This window comes from Hydra vulgaris, chromosome 05, assembly GCF_038396675.1.
Source record: "Hydra vulgaris chromosome 05, alternate assembly HydraT2T_AEP".
Taxonomy (NCBI): Eukaryota; Metazoa; Cnidaria; class Hydrozoa; order Anthoathecata; family Hydridae; genus Hydra; species Hydra vulgaris.
Window position 1 is genome coordinate 10,644,248 of NC_088924.1, and position 18,287 is coordinate 10,662,534.

The 18,287-nt window shown below is 27.1% G+C and overlaps 1 protein-coding gene across 1 annotated transcript in view; it reads right to left on the reverse strand.

Moving 5' to 3' along the window:
• The window catches only part of LOC136071851 (coiled-coil domain-containing protein 186-like), a 78,612-nt gene that overhangs the window by 6,014 nt on the left and 54,311 nt on the right, over positions 1–18,287 (reverse strand). The window contains exons 12-17 of the mRNA XM_065797343.1: positions 16,748–16,832; positions 11,139–11,218; positions 11,023–11,054; positions 10,806–10,929; positions 9,747–9,946; positions 4,321–4,390 (exon numbers count right to left, since the gene is read on the reverse strand). Coding sequence (XP_065653415.1) covers positions 4,321–4,390; positions 9,747–9,946; positions 10,806–10,929; positions 11,023–11,054; positions 11,139–11,218; positions 16,748–16,832 — 591 coding nt within the window. The remainder of the gene's footprint in view (positions 1–4,320; positions 4,391–9,746; positions 9,947–10,805; positions 10,930–11,022; positions 11,055–11,138; positions 11,219–16,747; positions 16,833–18,287) is intronic.

The following is an 18,287-nucleotide window of genomic DNA, read 5'->3' on the forward strand; positions in this document are numbered from 1 at the left end:
TTTTGATACTTTGGTCATTCTTTTAAATTGGTTAAAAAACTTAACACAAAGCACAGATAGGGATATAACTTAACTTAAGATTTAACTTATTACAGATTGAACACCCTTCAAATCTTGGAAGAGTGTTTTAAATAATTATATTATTTAAAACACTCTTCCAACTATCATATGATTAGTCTTCTCTCTATTAATAATTTCTATATAAAAAAGTTTTAAGATTATTAAACCATTTTTTACTAACTGTAGTATTCATTCCGGAAAGCCTACACTTTTTATTTCACTTTAGGTGAACCAAAAGGTTCTATCTTTACTCCTGTATCGTTAACTCCAACAAAAACAATTATTTACTGCTAAAAATCTAATATTGTTGACATTCCTATATTGACAAATGACAAAAATCTCTCTCTCAGACAAGGTTTAAAAGCACATTGAAAATGTAGTTGGACCCAGGGTTACGGAGTCCCTGGGTCCCTTTTATTTATTTGGATTTTTTCCTCGTTCATTGAAAAAATGTCAAAACTCTCACCCATCACCCATGTTTTCTTGACTTACACAACCTACAACTTTTCAGGTCTTTAGTTAACCCTTTCCGTGCTGGTTAATCCTATCCTTTGTGTTCTAGTAACTCATAACTTAATAGTGGTTGTTTGCAACCTTTTTGAAAGTGAAGTTGTTTAATATGTATATATATATTTACACACACACACACACACACACACACACACACACACACACACACATATATACACACACGCACTCCTAGTCTGCATTTAGGAGGACTTTTATTTAGTTTTTTTGTTCTGATTATGTATTTTTATTTTACTTTTTTTATACTAGTTTTATCATATTTATATTTATTTTTAACTTTTATTTTATTTCTAATTTTATTTATACATATTTATTTAATATAAAAATATATTTTTTATACTTATTTTTGTCATTTTTATTTGTTTATTATATATTATACTTCATTTTTATTTTCATCTATTTACAGAAACGATTAATTACAGTAATATAACCATATTTAAACCTTGCCGTAACCCTAACCCTGACCTTGATGCTGACCCTAACCAAACCCTCAGTCAATGTAGCAGCCCTCCCTTGCGAGTAAGGCTATTTGATAGCCCATGAATGTACTTTTCACTCTCTATAAAAGTTGCTTACGGGGACATTTTTTAAACAAAAAAACGATGCTTATGGGGACAAAAATTAACGGGTACACTAAAATGTCCCTGATAATGCTAATGTCCCTGTAAGTATTCATTTTTTGTAAAAACTGTCCCCATAAGTGATACTATAAGTATGTGTATATATATATATACACACAGAGATGTAGGTCTGGAGACCAAAGTCTTAGTCTCGAGAGCCTCGAGACTCATATTTAACTGTCTTGGTCTTGGTATTGGTCTTGAAGCCTAAAGTCTTAGTTTTAGTCTAGATCTTGAAAGCCTAGAGTATTGGTCTTGGTCTTGGATCTCTACTGTCTTTTGATATCTTGATTCTTTCAAAAAACATCAACTTAATGAATGGATTAGTTATTAATAACAAAGTGTAGATCGCCGGAATTTCCAACTCTAAAGGAGAGTTCATCACATTGGTTTGACAATGGAAGTATAAAACAGATGGAAGTTCATCAAAACAATTTCAAGTCATCTTGAGAGTGCTTGTAACCAACAATAATAAAAATCAAGTTTCACTGGACAAAAAACAACAAAAATTCATTGAAATGATTTTTATCGAAACATTAAAAAAAATTATTTAAAGGTATGCTACTAAGTTTTAACCATAAGTTATTGTAACTATTCAACAAAATGTTTATTAAAACTCGGTAATTAAATAAAATCACTTTATTTTAAAAGCATATGTGAGTTTGAGCTTCTTTTCTTGCTTCAAATCATAACACGATATAGTTAGGGTCAGGGTTAGTTGATTAAAAACACAGCTAAAACAAACTTTAAAAAAATCAAAAAAAAAGTTTTCTAAATTACTTAGCCTAAAGTTTCATTAGTTGTATATCATAACTCCATTCATGCTTGTAATACTCCATTCATTTAATGTAAAGTTCAAGAAAAAGTTGTTATTTGCTGTTTTGTTATTTCCATTTTTAATGTTCACACTTGAATATTATAGGTGAACTGTCAAAATACTATTTTTAAATTATTATGAATGTACCTATTTGCGTCAACGTATAAAGATTAGGCGTTTAAGTACAGTCTTGATGTCATTGAGAACAAATGCTTTTTTTATTATTAAAAGAAATCAATGTAAAAAGGTGCTGCCTAATGCTAAGCTCCATTATTCTCAGTTCACTAAATCTTGTATCTTTTCTCAGAAGTTAGGCTTTAGAAACTTTTGGAAAATTTCTAAGCATTTTTATAGATTTTATAGATTAAAATTTATAGCCACTCTTAATTTTATAGCCATACTCTTCCTTCCATTTCAATTAAACTGTTTAACCCATTGTTGGACATTCAAATCACTCTAGCTTCCATTGCTCATATCTCAATTAAACTTATGGTACAGACAACATTTCTGTCATAGTCTTACGAAAGTGTTCTCCAGAACTCTCCAATTTTCTCTATACTATAATAAATATAAACTTATAAGGGGTTGACTTAATCTTGTTTTCCTGCTTACTGGAAAATGGCATGTGTGGTTCCAATCTTCAAAAACTCTGGAGATCATTCTGATCCCTCCAACAATTGACCAATCAATCTTCTATCTGTTATTTGTCTTTGAGTTTTTGATCAACCCTATTCTAACATCCCATCTTGAGTAAAATAACTAAATGTCAGACAACCAATATGGTTTTCGATCCTCTCCCTCTACAGCTGACTTGCTAACTGTTGTGACTGCTCTTAACATATCTAGGCTTTCGACAAATTTCTTTTCCATAAGTTTACTTCAAATTGTGTATCTGGGAAAGTTTTTGATATTATCAAACCATTTTTTTCTAACAGCTATATTAAAGTCATCCACAAAGGCAAACACTCTTCTTTATTTGCAGCAACATCTGGGGTATCTCATAATTCTATCCTTGGTCCTGTTTTGTTTCTTATCTAATAATGGTCTTTCTGACAACCTTAGATCTAAAGTTGCTTTATTTGCTGATGACTTAACTTTATACTCTTGTCTTGACAAAAAGTCTTTTTTTTTAGATCGCTTAAGACAGGCTACAGGATCTTGAACCTGATCTCACATCTGTAACAGATTGGGGATAGCAGTGGCTTGTGAACTTTAACTCCACTAAAACTCAATTTTTTCCCTGCACTTAAACCCTTTGGAATTTTCTCTCATCTTCATGTTTTCCTGACTCAAACAACCTACAACTTTTCAAACTTCTGTTAATGATTTCCTTGCTCTTCAACTCTATTCTCTTTTATTCTAGTAACTCCCAACTTAATAGTGGTTGCTTGTTGTAAGTGAATCAGAATTAAAAAAAAAAAATTATAGTGAATTAGTCAGAACAGGCAGATCAGGGCTGTGCGGTGGGCTGGGATGATGGAAGAAGCTATGTCCAGATAAACAATCTGAGGGAAATTTTTACCGGTGTGATGATTTTTTGGGTTTACCATGCAGAAGTAGCAGTTGCTTGAGTGGTCCGTCAGCTCTTGCCAAACTTGCGGGATAGCAAACTTTAAGGCTCGCTTCTAACCTCTGTAACAACCTGTTACAGCACATAATAATACATAAGAATTATAATAATTTGAGAAAATTATTATAATTCTTATAGAAAATTTCAAAAAGTAACAATTTCAAAATATGGATAGAATGTATTTAACTACAGTACATAACTTATGACAAAATTTTGTAAATTTCTTCTAGTAAAGAACTAGATCTAAAGCATTGAAATTTTATGAAAATAAAGTAAAACACATCTAAGCGAGAAGCAACTGTTCAGTTACCAACTGTTTTCTTGCAATTTTTGCATGTGAAATGCTGTGCCCAAGATTTTGAAAGCAAATTGAGAATTTTCTCAAAAACACAATGATGTTTTTCTTTAGGTTCTAGACTTAACAGGTTAGGAAAACCCAGAAACAGAACAAAAGTGAAAATTTGATACATAGTGTAATCAAGAGCTAACTTTATAACATATATATATAAAAGGTAATTTATTGAATTTTTTTTTTTCATTTTTACATCATTATTAAATATTCATAAATGTCATTATTTTCTTTAAATTTCCAATTCAAGATTTATAAGTCCTTGAGAAGTTTATATCAGAGTTTTCTTTTTTCAAAAATATATCATATTAGAACTTGGATAGAATATGAAAACAGAGTTGCAGAGGTTTTTAGTTAAGAAATATACAATAAATACCTTAATTTTATCTGATAAATTTGGAGAAAGCGATCCTGCTTCTTCTTTATGCAAAAAAAATTGGATAATTCTAAAGAAAAAGATTTGATTTTATTATCATATTTTTATTTTGAATTATATATATACATTTGTCAAAGGTTGGCAACAACTTGCTGCAGAACAATGCAACATAAGAGTACATGTAGCTGGTTTTAATGGCTCATATAGCATTATACTTAAAATAAAATAGTATAGCTGTAACAAATGGTGTAACAATGTAAGGTAATATAGCTATACTTAAAAATCTTGAAGCAATATCATGAAACAAGTTATTTTAAAAACTAGATTCAAAGAGTAAAAAACTTTTTTTTTGGAAAAGCGCAACCACTCGCCAGTGAAATTTTATTTGGGGTATTTCAGAATGATGGAGCCTCCTGTCACAGGACCAAGCTTGTGAGCAATTGGTTGAGCAAGAATGGGACCGAGGTCATTGGCCTCTTGCCTGGTAATTTACCATACCAGAATCCCATACAAAATTGCTAAAATCTTCTTACAAATCAAGCCTAGAAATTAGGACCCTTATTTCCCAATGATCTATGAGAGAAAAATTAAGGAGGATTCAACTAATTACTCTTAATTATTTGAGAACTTATGATTACTAACATATTTTGATAAAATAAATAAATAATTTATAAATATTTTTTTCATATGTTCCAAACTTTTGGAAGACAGCAATTGTTTTTTGTGCATAATGGTTAGTTCGACTGTTTTGAAATTAGGTTTTTCTTTTGCTTTTTAAATGTTATTCACCTCCAACTTGAGGAGGCTACTTTATTGTAGTTACAACCTTCTTTCAACTCTTTACTTCTGTAACACAAACTTTGACAAACAAGGCTGCTGCACAATAAAACAAGTTAGGCGCTACCAGGGATGTGGTGGAGATCGAACTTGAAACTCCTTGTTTATGAAGCAAGCGCTCTACCACCATACCCGTACCACATTTAATGCAATAATGGTGCCTAAATTTGTATAAGAATATATGAATTTGGGAAAGTAGAAGGGAATTTTTGTTTATTTTGGGAAACTTGTAAAAGTTGTTTTGATTTAACCAATCTAATCCAAGTTTTAATGAATTAATCAACATTTTATAACAAAAAGATATTTACCATTTGAATTTTATACTAATTTTTAATGTTTTAATCTATTGTCTAAAGGCTTTATATTATAATCATTTTGTGCACTTTATCTCTTAAAAAGAATATTAAAATATTATTTACCAGATCTTTGTAAAGAAATTGCCTGATCTTCTCAAACTAGGACCTTGTATCTATGAAAAATATTGCTCCTGAGTCTCAATGCAAATCAATCAAAAAGACTATACAAGTCTGTCAGCTTTTTAACTATGTTATTATTCTGGCTTTTGACAAAAATCACAAATTACCATTAATTAAAAATGGTAAGAACCTTATTTGTGCAGCTTATTCAAAATTGACTATCATTATTATGTTTATGAGTTGTATATAAATATCTGTGTGTGTGAACTATGTTAAATAAAAACAAGTTACTTTAAGTTTCATGCTTACCTCAATCATCAGGTATAAAAAAAAAGATATTTTAACGTGATTAATATACCTAAAATTTTAACATCCATTGTTTTTTTTTTAAATGACAGTCTTAGTTTCTTTGTTAGTGTTAATTTTTAGGTTTTTGGTTATCTAATTAAAATTTATTATCATGGCAACATTTTGATACGATTTAAGAGTTTTTATTTAGGAGTTCTTCTGGGTTTTTGTATCTTTTTGATAAAAGTTGTTATAAGTTGGGACTTTTTTAATAACTGACCAGGTTAGGTTAAAATCATCACAGCATTTAAATACATGTAGTCATGTACAGAAGCAAGTAAGTTAATAAATTGCTTGTAAGTGTTTTAAATGAAAGGTTATTTCCTTACAACTCATACTTAATTCATTTTCAAAGAGGTATAGCAGTCATCAAATATTTTCGGCTAGATTTATTATTTTTCTTATATATTATACATTAAATATTTTCGAAGATATTGCAACATAAACACAAAAAAATATAAAACAATAAAAATATATATAGGGTACATTAGGGTATTATGACCATCTTAGGTAAAAATTGAAAAATTTTAAAAAATAATTATGCTGGATCCAAAATTTTTGCACCAACCTAAATATTAAAACTAACTTGTGGAATATAATGATCATTATTATCATTATAAGTTTTGTTAATATTGATCATTATATTCCACATTATTATGTGGAATATAATGATCATTATTAACAAAACTTATCATTAAAAGATCAAATTTCAAGGCATTTTTTATTGAAACAAACTTTTTTTTTAAACAAATTTTTTATTGAAACAAACTTTTTTTTTACACTAAAAAAAAATTAATTTGTTAGTATTTTCAATTTTATCAACTAAAACATTATAAAAAATAAAAATACAATTTAAAAAAATTTAAATTACAGAAAGATATTTAGTATTGTTAAAATATTAAAATTTCTTACTATGTTTTGCTTTTATTTAAAAAGTGATTACCACTGCAATTTTAAGACCTAAAACTAGGTAATTTCCAGAAAAAACACTAGGTAATTTGAGCATGCTCATATTACACAAATCTTAAAATGATGTCAAAAATAAAATGTTTTTACGCATTGTTTTTCAAACAAAAATGGAATGGATTTCTAGCTAATATATTTTTCTTTATGAAAAAATAAAGACTATATTTCAACACCAAAATTTTGTTCCACAGATTCTTTCATATTTAAAGATAATATTGTAACAACACAAAAAATTGAACAGCGTTTTAATTAGATGAGAGCTGCTAATTACTGCCTATAAATTAACGTTAATTACACTGCTTCCTTTCCTCCTTTTCCTTCACTTTCCTTCTCTGTTGGTTTAAAAATTACATTATTTATTGCTGCAAAATATATTTGTTTAGGATTATTTCAAATTGCTTACTTTTTTTGCGCAGTAAATTGTAAACATTTCTGTTTTAAAAAAAAGAACAATTTTTAAATTTGCACATCTTTCTATATAAATGTTTATGAGGATAACATAGATTAAAACACAGATAAAAAATATATTATTAATAAAAGTTATTTACAAACATATTTAAAATTTTCTTAAGCAAATAATACATGAAACAAGGCACAACACACAAACCAACATTACAGTCCACACACATATCTTGTTCTCTAATCTTACTTTGTTCTCAGAGAATACAACATACCTTCTAGTAGGTTTGACAGTTTTCACTGTAGCTAGAATACTTTCAATGAAATGATGTTCTGTTAATTGTAAAAGAGAAGGTAATACATGAGTGTGACTTCTATTTTTTTCCACTGATAGTATTTTACAATACTCTCTTTATAACCGACTTTCTAAACTCTTTCATCTCTCCGTTTCATAGGACACTACTTTTTGTATTAATGGTGTTTCAAACAAGGGGTTTGAGACAATATATTGCATATGTTGATTTCCACAAGATTTCACAATAAAAAATGAATGCTATGTACAATCTGATATCATTTCTGGCTGATGGTATCCATTTCTGAACTCTAGATTTACATTTGAGTTCATTATTTTTACAATATTCTGCTTCAAAAATGTTACTTGGCTTTACAATAAGAACAACAAGCTCGTTTGTTCAAAAAGCTTCTGTAAGAGGCTACTATCAACTAAAAAACTTGGGTGAGGTCCTGGGTTTCCTTTAAAATTTACAAAACTTGCTTTATAATTATCAGCATTAATCCAATTTAGTTTGTAGTCTAAAATATTTTCTCCTAATGGCATAACATCAATGTCAACAACATCAGTTTTATTATCATCATCTACTGATGAGCTTGATATTTCTTTTTCAATCACAGATTTTATTGATCCTTCATCAGAAGAATTATTATTAGAACCAAAGTCAGGTAAATCATTGGTCAATCTTCCATATATTAAATTAGATCTTCAACAATATATATATACTTTTAGGATAAGATCTTCTTGCTGTAGCCATGTTTACTTTTTTCACTTACTAAATTTGTACAGTGTCAATTCAAGCTTTTAGCTTAATTTAAATAACTTTAGAGTATATAATGAAGATCATAATTTTGTTGAAAGTTACCAAATAGAATTGTTAAACAATGTTTAACAAAACATTGTTTAATAAAACATATCATATCTGATATGTTGTTTAGCTTATCTTTGAAACAGAAAAATTCGTTAGACACAAACTATACAACTATTCCATAATGCGGAAATAACTGTCAGACACAAATAGCACAACAGTTTCATTAAACAGAAATATCTGACAGACACACAGAGAGCTAAACCTTTCAAAGATGGATATATCCGTCAGACACTAAAGTATAAAAGTAAAAAAAAAGAAAAAATCACAATCAGAAATGGAAACGCCCTAAACTAAAACTATGTTAGATTTTTTACCTTTGTTATTAATGTTTAAATTATTATGTTTATATTTTATGCTTTTGAATAATATATCATTCAAAAAACAACAACCATGTTGCAGTCTTTTATAATTTTTGTTTTTGTGTCACATTAACTGAAAACAATAATTTATACAATGACACACAAACACACAAAACTTAGCAAATAAAGCCGATGAATAATGAGTCCTAAACATAAATTTCAAAAAATCACTGTGGGCTTCTCTTAAAGCTAAAAAAAAATTAAATCTTAAAAATAAAAAACTTACTGCTATAAAAATATTTTTAAAACTATTAAACTTAAGTCTAAATTTTAAAATAGCTAATATTTAGAAATGACCTAAATCATTTCTACTAAGAACACATTTATTTTTATAACTTAGAAAAACATCATTGAACAAAATTAACTATTCAAATATATCTTTTTTAATATTAATATTTAAGTATTAAATTTATCTTTAAACTAACCTATATGAAGATAACAACATTGTTGATGTAAAGATAAAACTTCATATAAAGATGTGTTTGGTCATAATTTAAAAGAACTTAGATATCAAAATGTTATGCACCCCAATAAAAAGTAATTTTTTTTTGCTTTAAGATCTCTTTAGATATCACTTTTTAGAACATAAATTTGGAATATTTTCTGAAAGTAGATAAAAATTGATAAGTGAATTACTAATAATTGGCAGATAGGGATGTAATTCAGCAAATGTTTAATACAAATATAATTACTATTACAATTGCAACAAAACAATTTGTAAAAAGCATAACAGCTACACTCGACACAGAAATTTTTTTCAAAACTTAAATAAACTATATAAATAATAAGAACTATTAATGATACCCAATAAAAATATTTTTAAAAATATATTTATTAATAATTGTAGTATTTATTTCAACCAATAAATCAAAATAAATAAATCAAGTAAAATAAAAATACTAATAAAATAAATCAAAACAAACTTTTAAAAACCTGACCTAGACTTTTTCTGCAGATCTTCAGTTAAATGTAGAATATGCTCATTAAGAAAGTCAATTTTTTCATTGCGTTTTGCATGTATTCGTTGAAGTTTACAAATACGTTCAATTAAAACTTGTTTATCAATCTCAATATCTCCAACACTTCGATTTTGCCCTCGATTAAGACGTGGTTGACTGATGTAGTGGTCATCAGAAATCTAAAATAAAATAAAAACCTAAGTAAGTATATTAAAAACAAATGCTAACATTATTTTAACATAGAAACTTAACCTTTAATGCTTGAGATTTAAAACAAATGTTCACATTTTATTTTTTTCCTAAAACAACATTACTTCTAACAGACATTAAGTTACTAGAATGTAAAGAAAAAGTTGAGTAAAAAAGGCAGCTAGTGTTACAAGTGTTGGTCATTTAAACTGTTGTTCTCAGTTGTAGATAAAGCATTTTTAACATCATGTTATGTTTACAATTTAAAAATGGAACTTTAGTAAATGTAATGCAGGTCATGCAAGATTGTGCTTTGCTTGGTGGAACAGTTAAAGGAACATGTAACAGTTTATTTTAACAATTATCTACAATGATGGGACTTAGGCTTAAGTTTTACCAATTACAACTGATCAATAATGTGTTTTTGAACCTTATCTTAATAAAGTTTTAAAAAGTGTGGTCAGAGAATTAAAGAGAAATTTATGCACACACACACAAAAACACATATAGCAAACATACTTTTTTCTCTTTTTTTCAAGGACAAAATCTGTCTAGTTTGTCAATGCCAGGATTTTAAAAAATAAAGCGTGCAAAATATATTAGGACTTTACTGATATATATATCCATACATACATACATACATACATACATACATACATACATACATACACATATATATATATATATATATATATATATATATATATATATATATATATATATATATATATATATATATATATATATATATATATATATATATATATATATACACACAAACACACATACATATGTATGTATGTATGTATGTATATTTAATTTTAGATGAACTAAGTGATTAAATAATACCATAAGTGGATCTGAGGATGACTGAGGTGAGTTACTCAATAATTTTTCAAGGGATCCGTTTGATAAAATGTTTGACTTGGCATGGAGATTTTCTGTTGATCCACTTTCTAATTTATCAATTTTTCTAAAATATAATATAAAATTATATTTTATAAAAATAAAAAATAAATAAAAATAACATTGCATTAAACAAAAATAAAAATGCAAATGTAAATACTTGGTTGTTACTGAGAGATGTTTCTGTAAATCCTGAAGTAAAACAAATATCAATGAAAAAATTTGTAAAAAATTTGATTTAAAAGTCTAAAAAGACAAACAAAATTGCTAAGTAACCTTTAACTGAGCTGCATTTTTTTTCTTGATAATTTTCAAATCATCATTTGCTTGGTTTAATAGATCCGAAAGTTCAATAACTTGAAAAAAACAAAAACAATAACAAACCATTTATTAAGATAACTAAGCAAATATATTTCAACATCATATTTAATTTATGATTCACTTAGGGAATTAAAAAAAAAACAAAAAAAAAAAACTAATCTATTATCTGTTTATATTATAATTAATATTTATTTAGATTATTTACTGTTTGTTGTATATTGTTAAACAATATTAACAATATACACCCACTAACTAAAAAATTAAATATACATTAACTAAAAAGTGCTGGGTACTACTAAATGATGCTGGGAAGAATTAGTCTTTTTTTACAATGTAATATGTTCTTCTTTTGTAACAGAAGGATAATTTTAGTATCATCAAAATCTCTCTTTCATATCATGTATTTAATAGCTTGTATTTATATACTCTTTCATGTTGTGTATTTAATTGCTTGACTAACTCTTTTATTTTTAATACTGTTTTTTTTTAATAAGATATAGTATTAAAATAAGCATATTTTATTAGAAATATGTTAAAGCCTCTTTTTAAGCCTCTTTGAAAACTTTTTGCATACCCAAGCCTGCTTCAAATATTTCAAATACTTTTAAAAAAAATTATCTTTTGATAATTTAGGAACACAGAACATCTTTTTGACAAATCTTTTTATACAAATGCGGAGTTTACAATTCACAACTCTGCATTTGTATGGTATAATGAAAGAGATTTTCAAAAAAATTACTACAATGTTAAAAACGCTTCCACTTTGATAGAAATAATGGCTTTCGCTAGCGAAGTCAGAAAATCAACTTTAGGCGTCCTGTCATAGAGTAGTCCTTGACTGGGAGTTAGTTTTTGAATAGTTTTTGTTATAGTCTCAAAGTGGTGTTTAGTTCGGACCACGGAGAAAACTTTTCTTTTTGGGGTTTTCATTTAGATATTATTTTAAGGTTGCTTTTAATTCAAAACGTAGAGTAATCTTTGCTTCTTGGCAGGGAGTTTTTTATCAGGAAAAAATTTTAAATTACTTATAAGTTTATTGTTCGAACATGTATTAACTTATATTAAAACTGTGAAAATTTTTTTTAGTTTGATTATTTTACGTCAATGTTACCATTAAGTTTATCGTTTTATGGTGTCTATCATTTAGTTACAAATCCACAAACATTAACACTGTGTTTGCTGTCTTACTGCTTTTTTTGACTTTAAATTATCTTCACTTGTTATCTGTTACCTCTTACTAATGTTGTATTTGGTTATTACAGGTATCTTTGATAAAATATTTTTCTCTAGGATCAACAAAGAAAACTGTTTACTCCATCTATCGAAAAAAGAAATTTTGTACCATATACTCTGGCTAAATTGTTTTCGTCAAAACCACATAGCAACATGAGGCAGTATAATAAAGATATCATTCAGGCTAAATCAAATTTCTCACATCAATTTAATAATAAATTAGTTACCAACATATCAAAACACGTCCTAACAGACAATGAAAAAGAGCTTTTAAGTTTAGGATTAAATTTTATTCCTTCAATTACAAATACCTCACTTAATATTCACATAACGGCTTTTGAAAGATTTAAAACAACCCGTCTCTAACAACTTTATTTTGGGACCGAAGAGATAACGAGGCATCCATTTCATACAAAATCAAATTGGCATCCATTTCATAAAAAATCCCCCCATGACGAATAACAAAACTATTATAAGTTTTTTTTTTTTTTGTTATTTCACCTCCCCAAGGCCCAGAAGGCCACTACAGATGAGGAGGCTACTTAATTGTGGTTATAACCCTCTCTCAACTCTATAACTCCGAAACACGAACCTTAACAAACAAGGCCGCTGTGCAGAGAAACAAGTTTTCTAGTAAGTTATCTTAACTTAGTAAAAAGTGATACAACCACACTTGTTTTCTCACAACTACCGAAAGATGAAAAAAATTTAACTCCTGATCTTATTCACGCACTAAACTCCCTTATGCTTAATCCCACAATTACCATAAAAAAGGCCGACAAGGAAGGGGGTATTTGTATTTGACAAAACGGACTATAAAGAGAAGATCTCTCTACTTTTATCAGATAAAAACACATACAAACTACTCTCAGAAGATCCAACAAAAAGTATAGCAAGAGATGTTAACAATCTTATTGACTATATGTTTCTTCATTATATGATATATAAAAAACATCGGAGTTCCTACGTCCAAAAACACCTCTTCGTACGCCCCTGTTTTATGGCCTTCCCAAAATTCATAAAATAGACATTCCCTTAAGACCAATTGTTTCTGGTTGTGACGGACCAATCCACAACTATCGTTCTTTATCACAGAATTTATTCAGCCAGTTGCTGAACAACTACCAGCATACTTTAAAGAAACAACACACCTCCTTTAACTCTTTCATTCTCATGTACTAGAAACCAACGATTACATCCTTGTCACGGCTGATGTTATATCTTTGTATACAAACATTCCTCACCGCAAAGGTATTGACGCCGTGAAATTTTACTTAAAAAGAGCACCGCCATATAACAGACCCATAAAACGCCCACCTATTGCTTTTATTGGCATTATATTAGAAACCATCCTAACCCACAGCAACTTTCAATTTACAACTGATCACTTATTACAATTAACAGGTACTACCATGGGAACACGTATGGCCCCTCCTTATGCTTATTTATTTATGGGAAGAATCGATGAGAAAATAATTGACCAATTTTCAATGTGGATTTCTTTTTATAAAAGATTTATAGATGATATATTTTTTATTTTTCATGGGCCTCCAGAGAAACTAACACAAGTTTCGAATTTATGAATGCCATCCACCCCACGATCAAACTTACTTTCAATAATTCTAACAATTCTATTAATTTTATGGATCTAACAATTATCAAAAAGCTAGATGGACAGTTAGAAACAACAATATACAAAAAGGCAACAGATACAACAGCACTATTACATTACAATTCATTCCATCCCCCTCATCAAAAAAGTAACTTGTATATAGCTAAGCGTTAAGATACAATAAGATTGTATCAAACAATTACAACCTAATAAATTACAAAACAATAACAACTAGCACAAATTTTAGTTATACGATGCTACCCTATTCTATCTATTAACAAAGGTTTTAAAAAAGCACTACGACATACACAACACGAACTTGTCTACAACAAATATGAAGAAAAAAGAGAAAAAATATAGTTTATAGAAAAATATAGATAGTTACAAACATTTTATTTTACTTTAACTGTAAAAGAACCAACAAAGAAATGTATAAAAAACAGCATTTTTTAATAACTTTTTAAATTTTATATCATATATTTTCAATTTTAAATATTTTTATCAAATAAAATATAAAATTTAGTAAAGTCTGTGCAAACTCTGAATAAAGTAATGAATAAATTTTTGAATTGCTTTTTTATAGACAATATGAGAGTTAATGTTTTTTACTTCATTAGTTTAAGTACATCAAAAATAAATATTAAATTTATTGAAACACATATTTAATGATTTAAATTTGTTGATTATAAAAATTGTTAAAACTAATATATAAATATATATATATATAAATATATATATATATATATAAATATTAATATATATAAATATATATATAAATATGTATATATATAAATATATATATATAAATATATATATATAAATATATACATATATATATATATATATATATATATATATATATATATATATATATATATATATATATATATATATATATATATATATATATATGTATATTTATATATAGTAAAGGCTAAAAATTAAGGTTAGCTTACAACAAAACGCATTAACTTAATTGAGGAAACTATTTAAATATAATGTTTTTTCAAAAAACAACAAAAAAACGCAAATTAAAAGACTAGAATGTTTTTATTTTATTTTTTAAAAATAAAAACAATATAAATGTTTTTATTTTTATTTTTTTATTGTAAAACATGTGTGGAGTGTTACTATATCGACTATCTTATAGCCTGCTGTCACAACAGAGTGTTGCTACATCGACTATCTTATAGCATGCTGCTACATCGATTATCATATAGCCTGCTGCTTTAACTCGTTCAACTGAGGATATTTTTTGAAAAACAAAAAAAAAAGTTTTTCTAGTCTTTAAAATAATTTAACCATGCAGGGTGGGTATTCTTTTGGTCTTTCTGAACTGATTTTCTTGTTGTGGCTTTTTATTATTCTTTCAATATTTTTGGTACAGCTGTAACTCACTTTGATGGTGTTTCAATTGAATAGTTTACTTAGGGGGTGGGATGTTGGAAAAATAATCCATCAGGGTTAGGGTTAGAAAATGTTTGTCAATTAAAGGTTAGGGGTCAATTATGGGTTAGGGGTCAATAGGTTGTCAATTAGGGTTAGGGATCAGGGTTAGGGTTGGAAAATGTTTGTCAATTAAGTTTAGGAAGATATGTCCAACATTAGCAGAAACTCTTTTATTATATGGGGGGTTAAACCATATTATATTTCTTTTTCTTTTCTTTTTTTCACTTTTTTACGATACATTTATAAATAACATTTTTTACATTTTCCATTTATAAAGCAGTTTTCTTTTTTTATGCAATTGCAAGGTGGGTATTCTTTTGGTCTTTTAATCATAGTTAAGTCTAAATAAAAAACCGCAACCCTCACATTCCTTGAGCTGAAGAAAATCAGTTCAGAAAGACCAAAAGAATACCCACCCTGCAATTGCATAAAAAAAGAGTAATAATAGGAAAATGTAGAGTTTCTAATGTTATTTATAAATGTATAGTATCCCCCCCCCCCTAACACTCCAGACAAAAGTATATATTGACCTGGGAGAAGGAGAATGGAAGAAAAGATGGGCTAACCACAAACACTCATTCACAAGCAAAAAGATGAAAAATTCAACCACTTTTTAAAAGTATATATGGCAGATAAAAGAAAACTTAAAAATAACACCCAAATAAACCTGGTCAATAATAAACAAGTCCCCTCCTACAGCAATGTAACAAAAATATGCTTGCTTTGTCTTTATGAAAAACTTTGCATAATATCAAACAAAGGTATTCAATAATTATTAAATAAAAAAAACAGAAATAATATTTGAGTGCCATCACAAAAACAAGTTCTTGCTTGACAACCACAAGCCCAAAGATTAAAAAGCCAAACTGCTTTTGCAAATAGTAACAGTTTTATAATTGTTTTTGAACATCACGATGTTTATTATGAGTATATTTTTTAACAAAAAAAAAAAATGTATTTTTTTACCTGATGATTGCTAAATGCATGAAACTTTTAGTAGTAAAAACTATGTAGTTATTTTTATTTAATCTTGTCAAAAAATTAATTATATAGCTCTGATGTCATTCATCAAGCACTCTTGCTGAATATATGCTCACAGCAAAATTAAATTTATATGTGTGTGTGTGTGTGTGTGTGTGTGTGTGTGTGTGTGTGTGTGTGTGTGTGTGTGTGTGTGCGTGTATAAAGCATTTTTCTATTTGTATACATTTTGAATATAAAACTTAAAACATAAGAAACTGTGAAATCAAAAATATTAAAAAAAAGCTACCTGAAAAGTTTTTTTGATCCAATGTTTGTTTTAATTCATCAACTTGATTTAAAAGTTCATTTCTTTGACTTACAAGAAGTTTTATCTAGTTTAATAATAAAAAGAAAATCAAAATGGCACATATTTTATCTTATTACTATACCTTATTGAATATTTATTGTATTAAATATTTTCTTTCTAAATGTTTAAATAAGTATACATATATTTTGAAAATAAACATAACATGTCTCAAGCAACTATGAAAACTTAAATTTTTTTAATCATATTTGCAATTTTATCAGTTTTTAAAATATTATACCCTTATTCATAATTAAGTTAGGGGTACCAGATTGTATTATATTTCTCCTAGGTAGGTTGCATTACCATTGCAAAATTGTAAAAAATGAGTATAGAACTTGTTTATTATTAAAATGAAAAAAGTATTTTCTTACTCAATAAACAATAAATAAGTTGAATTGTAGAATTTCAAGGAAAATTGAGTTTTGTTTTTTGGATTTAAAAACAAAATATTTTTTATATAAAAAAAAGGCAGTAAAAAACAGACGTAATTAAACAAAAGCAATTGTTTAACAAAAATTCGTAAAATAAAAACAAAACAATTTATGTTTAATATAAAAGAACTAGAATTTTTCATTAATTTCCTCTGTTAATATAAAAATAACATTTGTCTTTTTTAAAAATAATTAGATAACTGCGTAAAATCAATAAAACAGTCAGTTGATCAACATACCACAAAATATTTGACGCAACTTACCCCTAAGACATCAAAATCATGCTAATCCAACTTTTGATATGGTTGATCACAAGGTTCTGATTAAAAAGTTACATTTCTATGGGATCCATGGTATTGCTAATTATTGATTTTCATTGTTTATTCAAAATCCTAATCATTTCGTATCAATTAATGGTTTTGAATCCATATAAAAAGTTGTCAAACATTTCAGAGTTTTGTTATTGGAATTGAATGTTTTTGATATACTGAAAGCTGAGAACCAAGAGACTGTATGTCCGCGTTTTGTGTTTTTTTTGTTTATCATCAATAAATATTCAACAACCAATGGAGTATATCTAATAAATTAAGTCTCAAGAATGATACAATTTTCAAAAATATTTAAAAAACTAGTCAGACATTCTGGCAGAAAGTCTTTACAAATTAAATTTTAAAACTTGATTTTCTCAAAAACACAGAAAATGGACATGCAACTTCTTGGTTGATATATCTGATAATATATTTATAGCGGACAATATATTAATGATATATCTCAATTTGTAACTAATTCTGTTGTACATCATTTTTGTATTTCACATTAGAACAAAGCAATAATATTAACTAAAAAAAAAGAAGATCTTTTGTTACTAGCTTTGTTCATTTAAACAAAAAGCCAAATTAAAATTTTTTTGTTTGATTAGTTATTTTAAGGAGAATATTTATATCTATTTATGTTGCTCAATAATAATTATTACTATTTTTATTAATTCTATTAATAAAAAGTATTTAATTACTAGTATTTAGTTTTAATTATTTTTTAGTAACTAATAA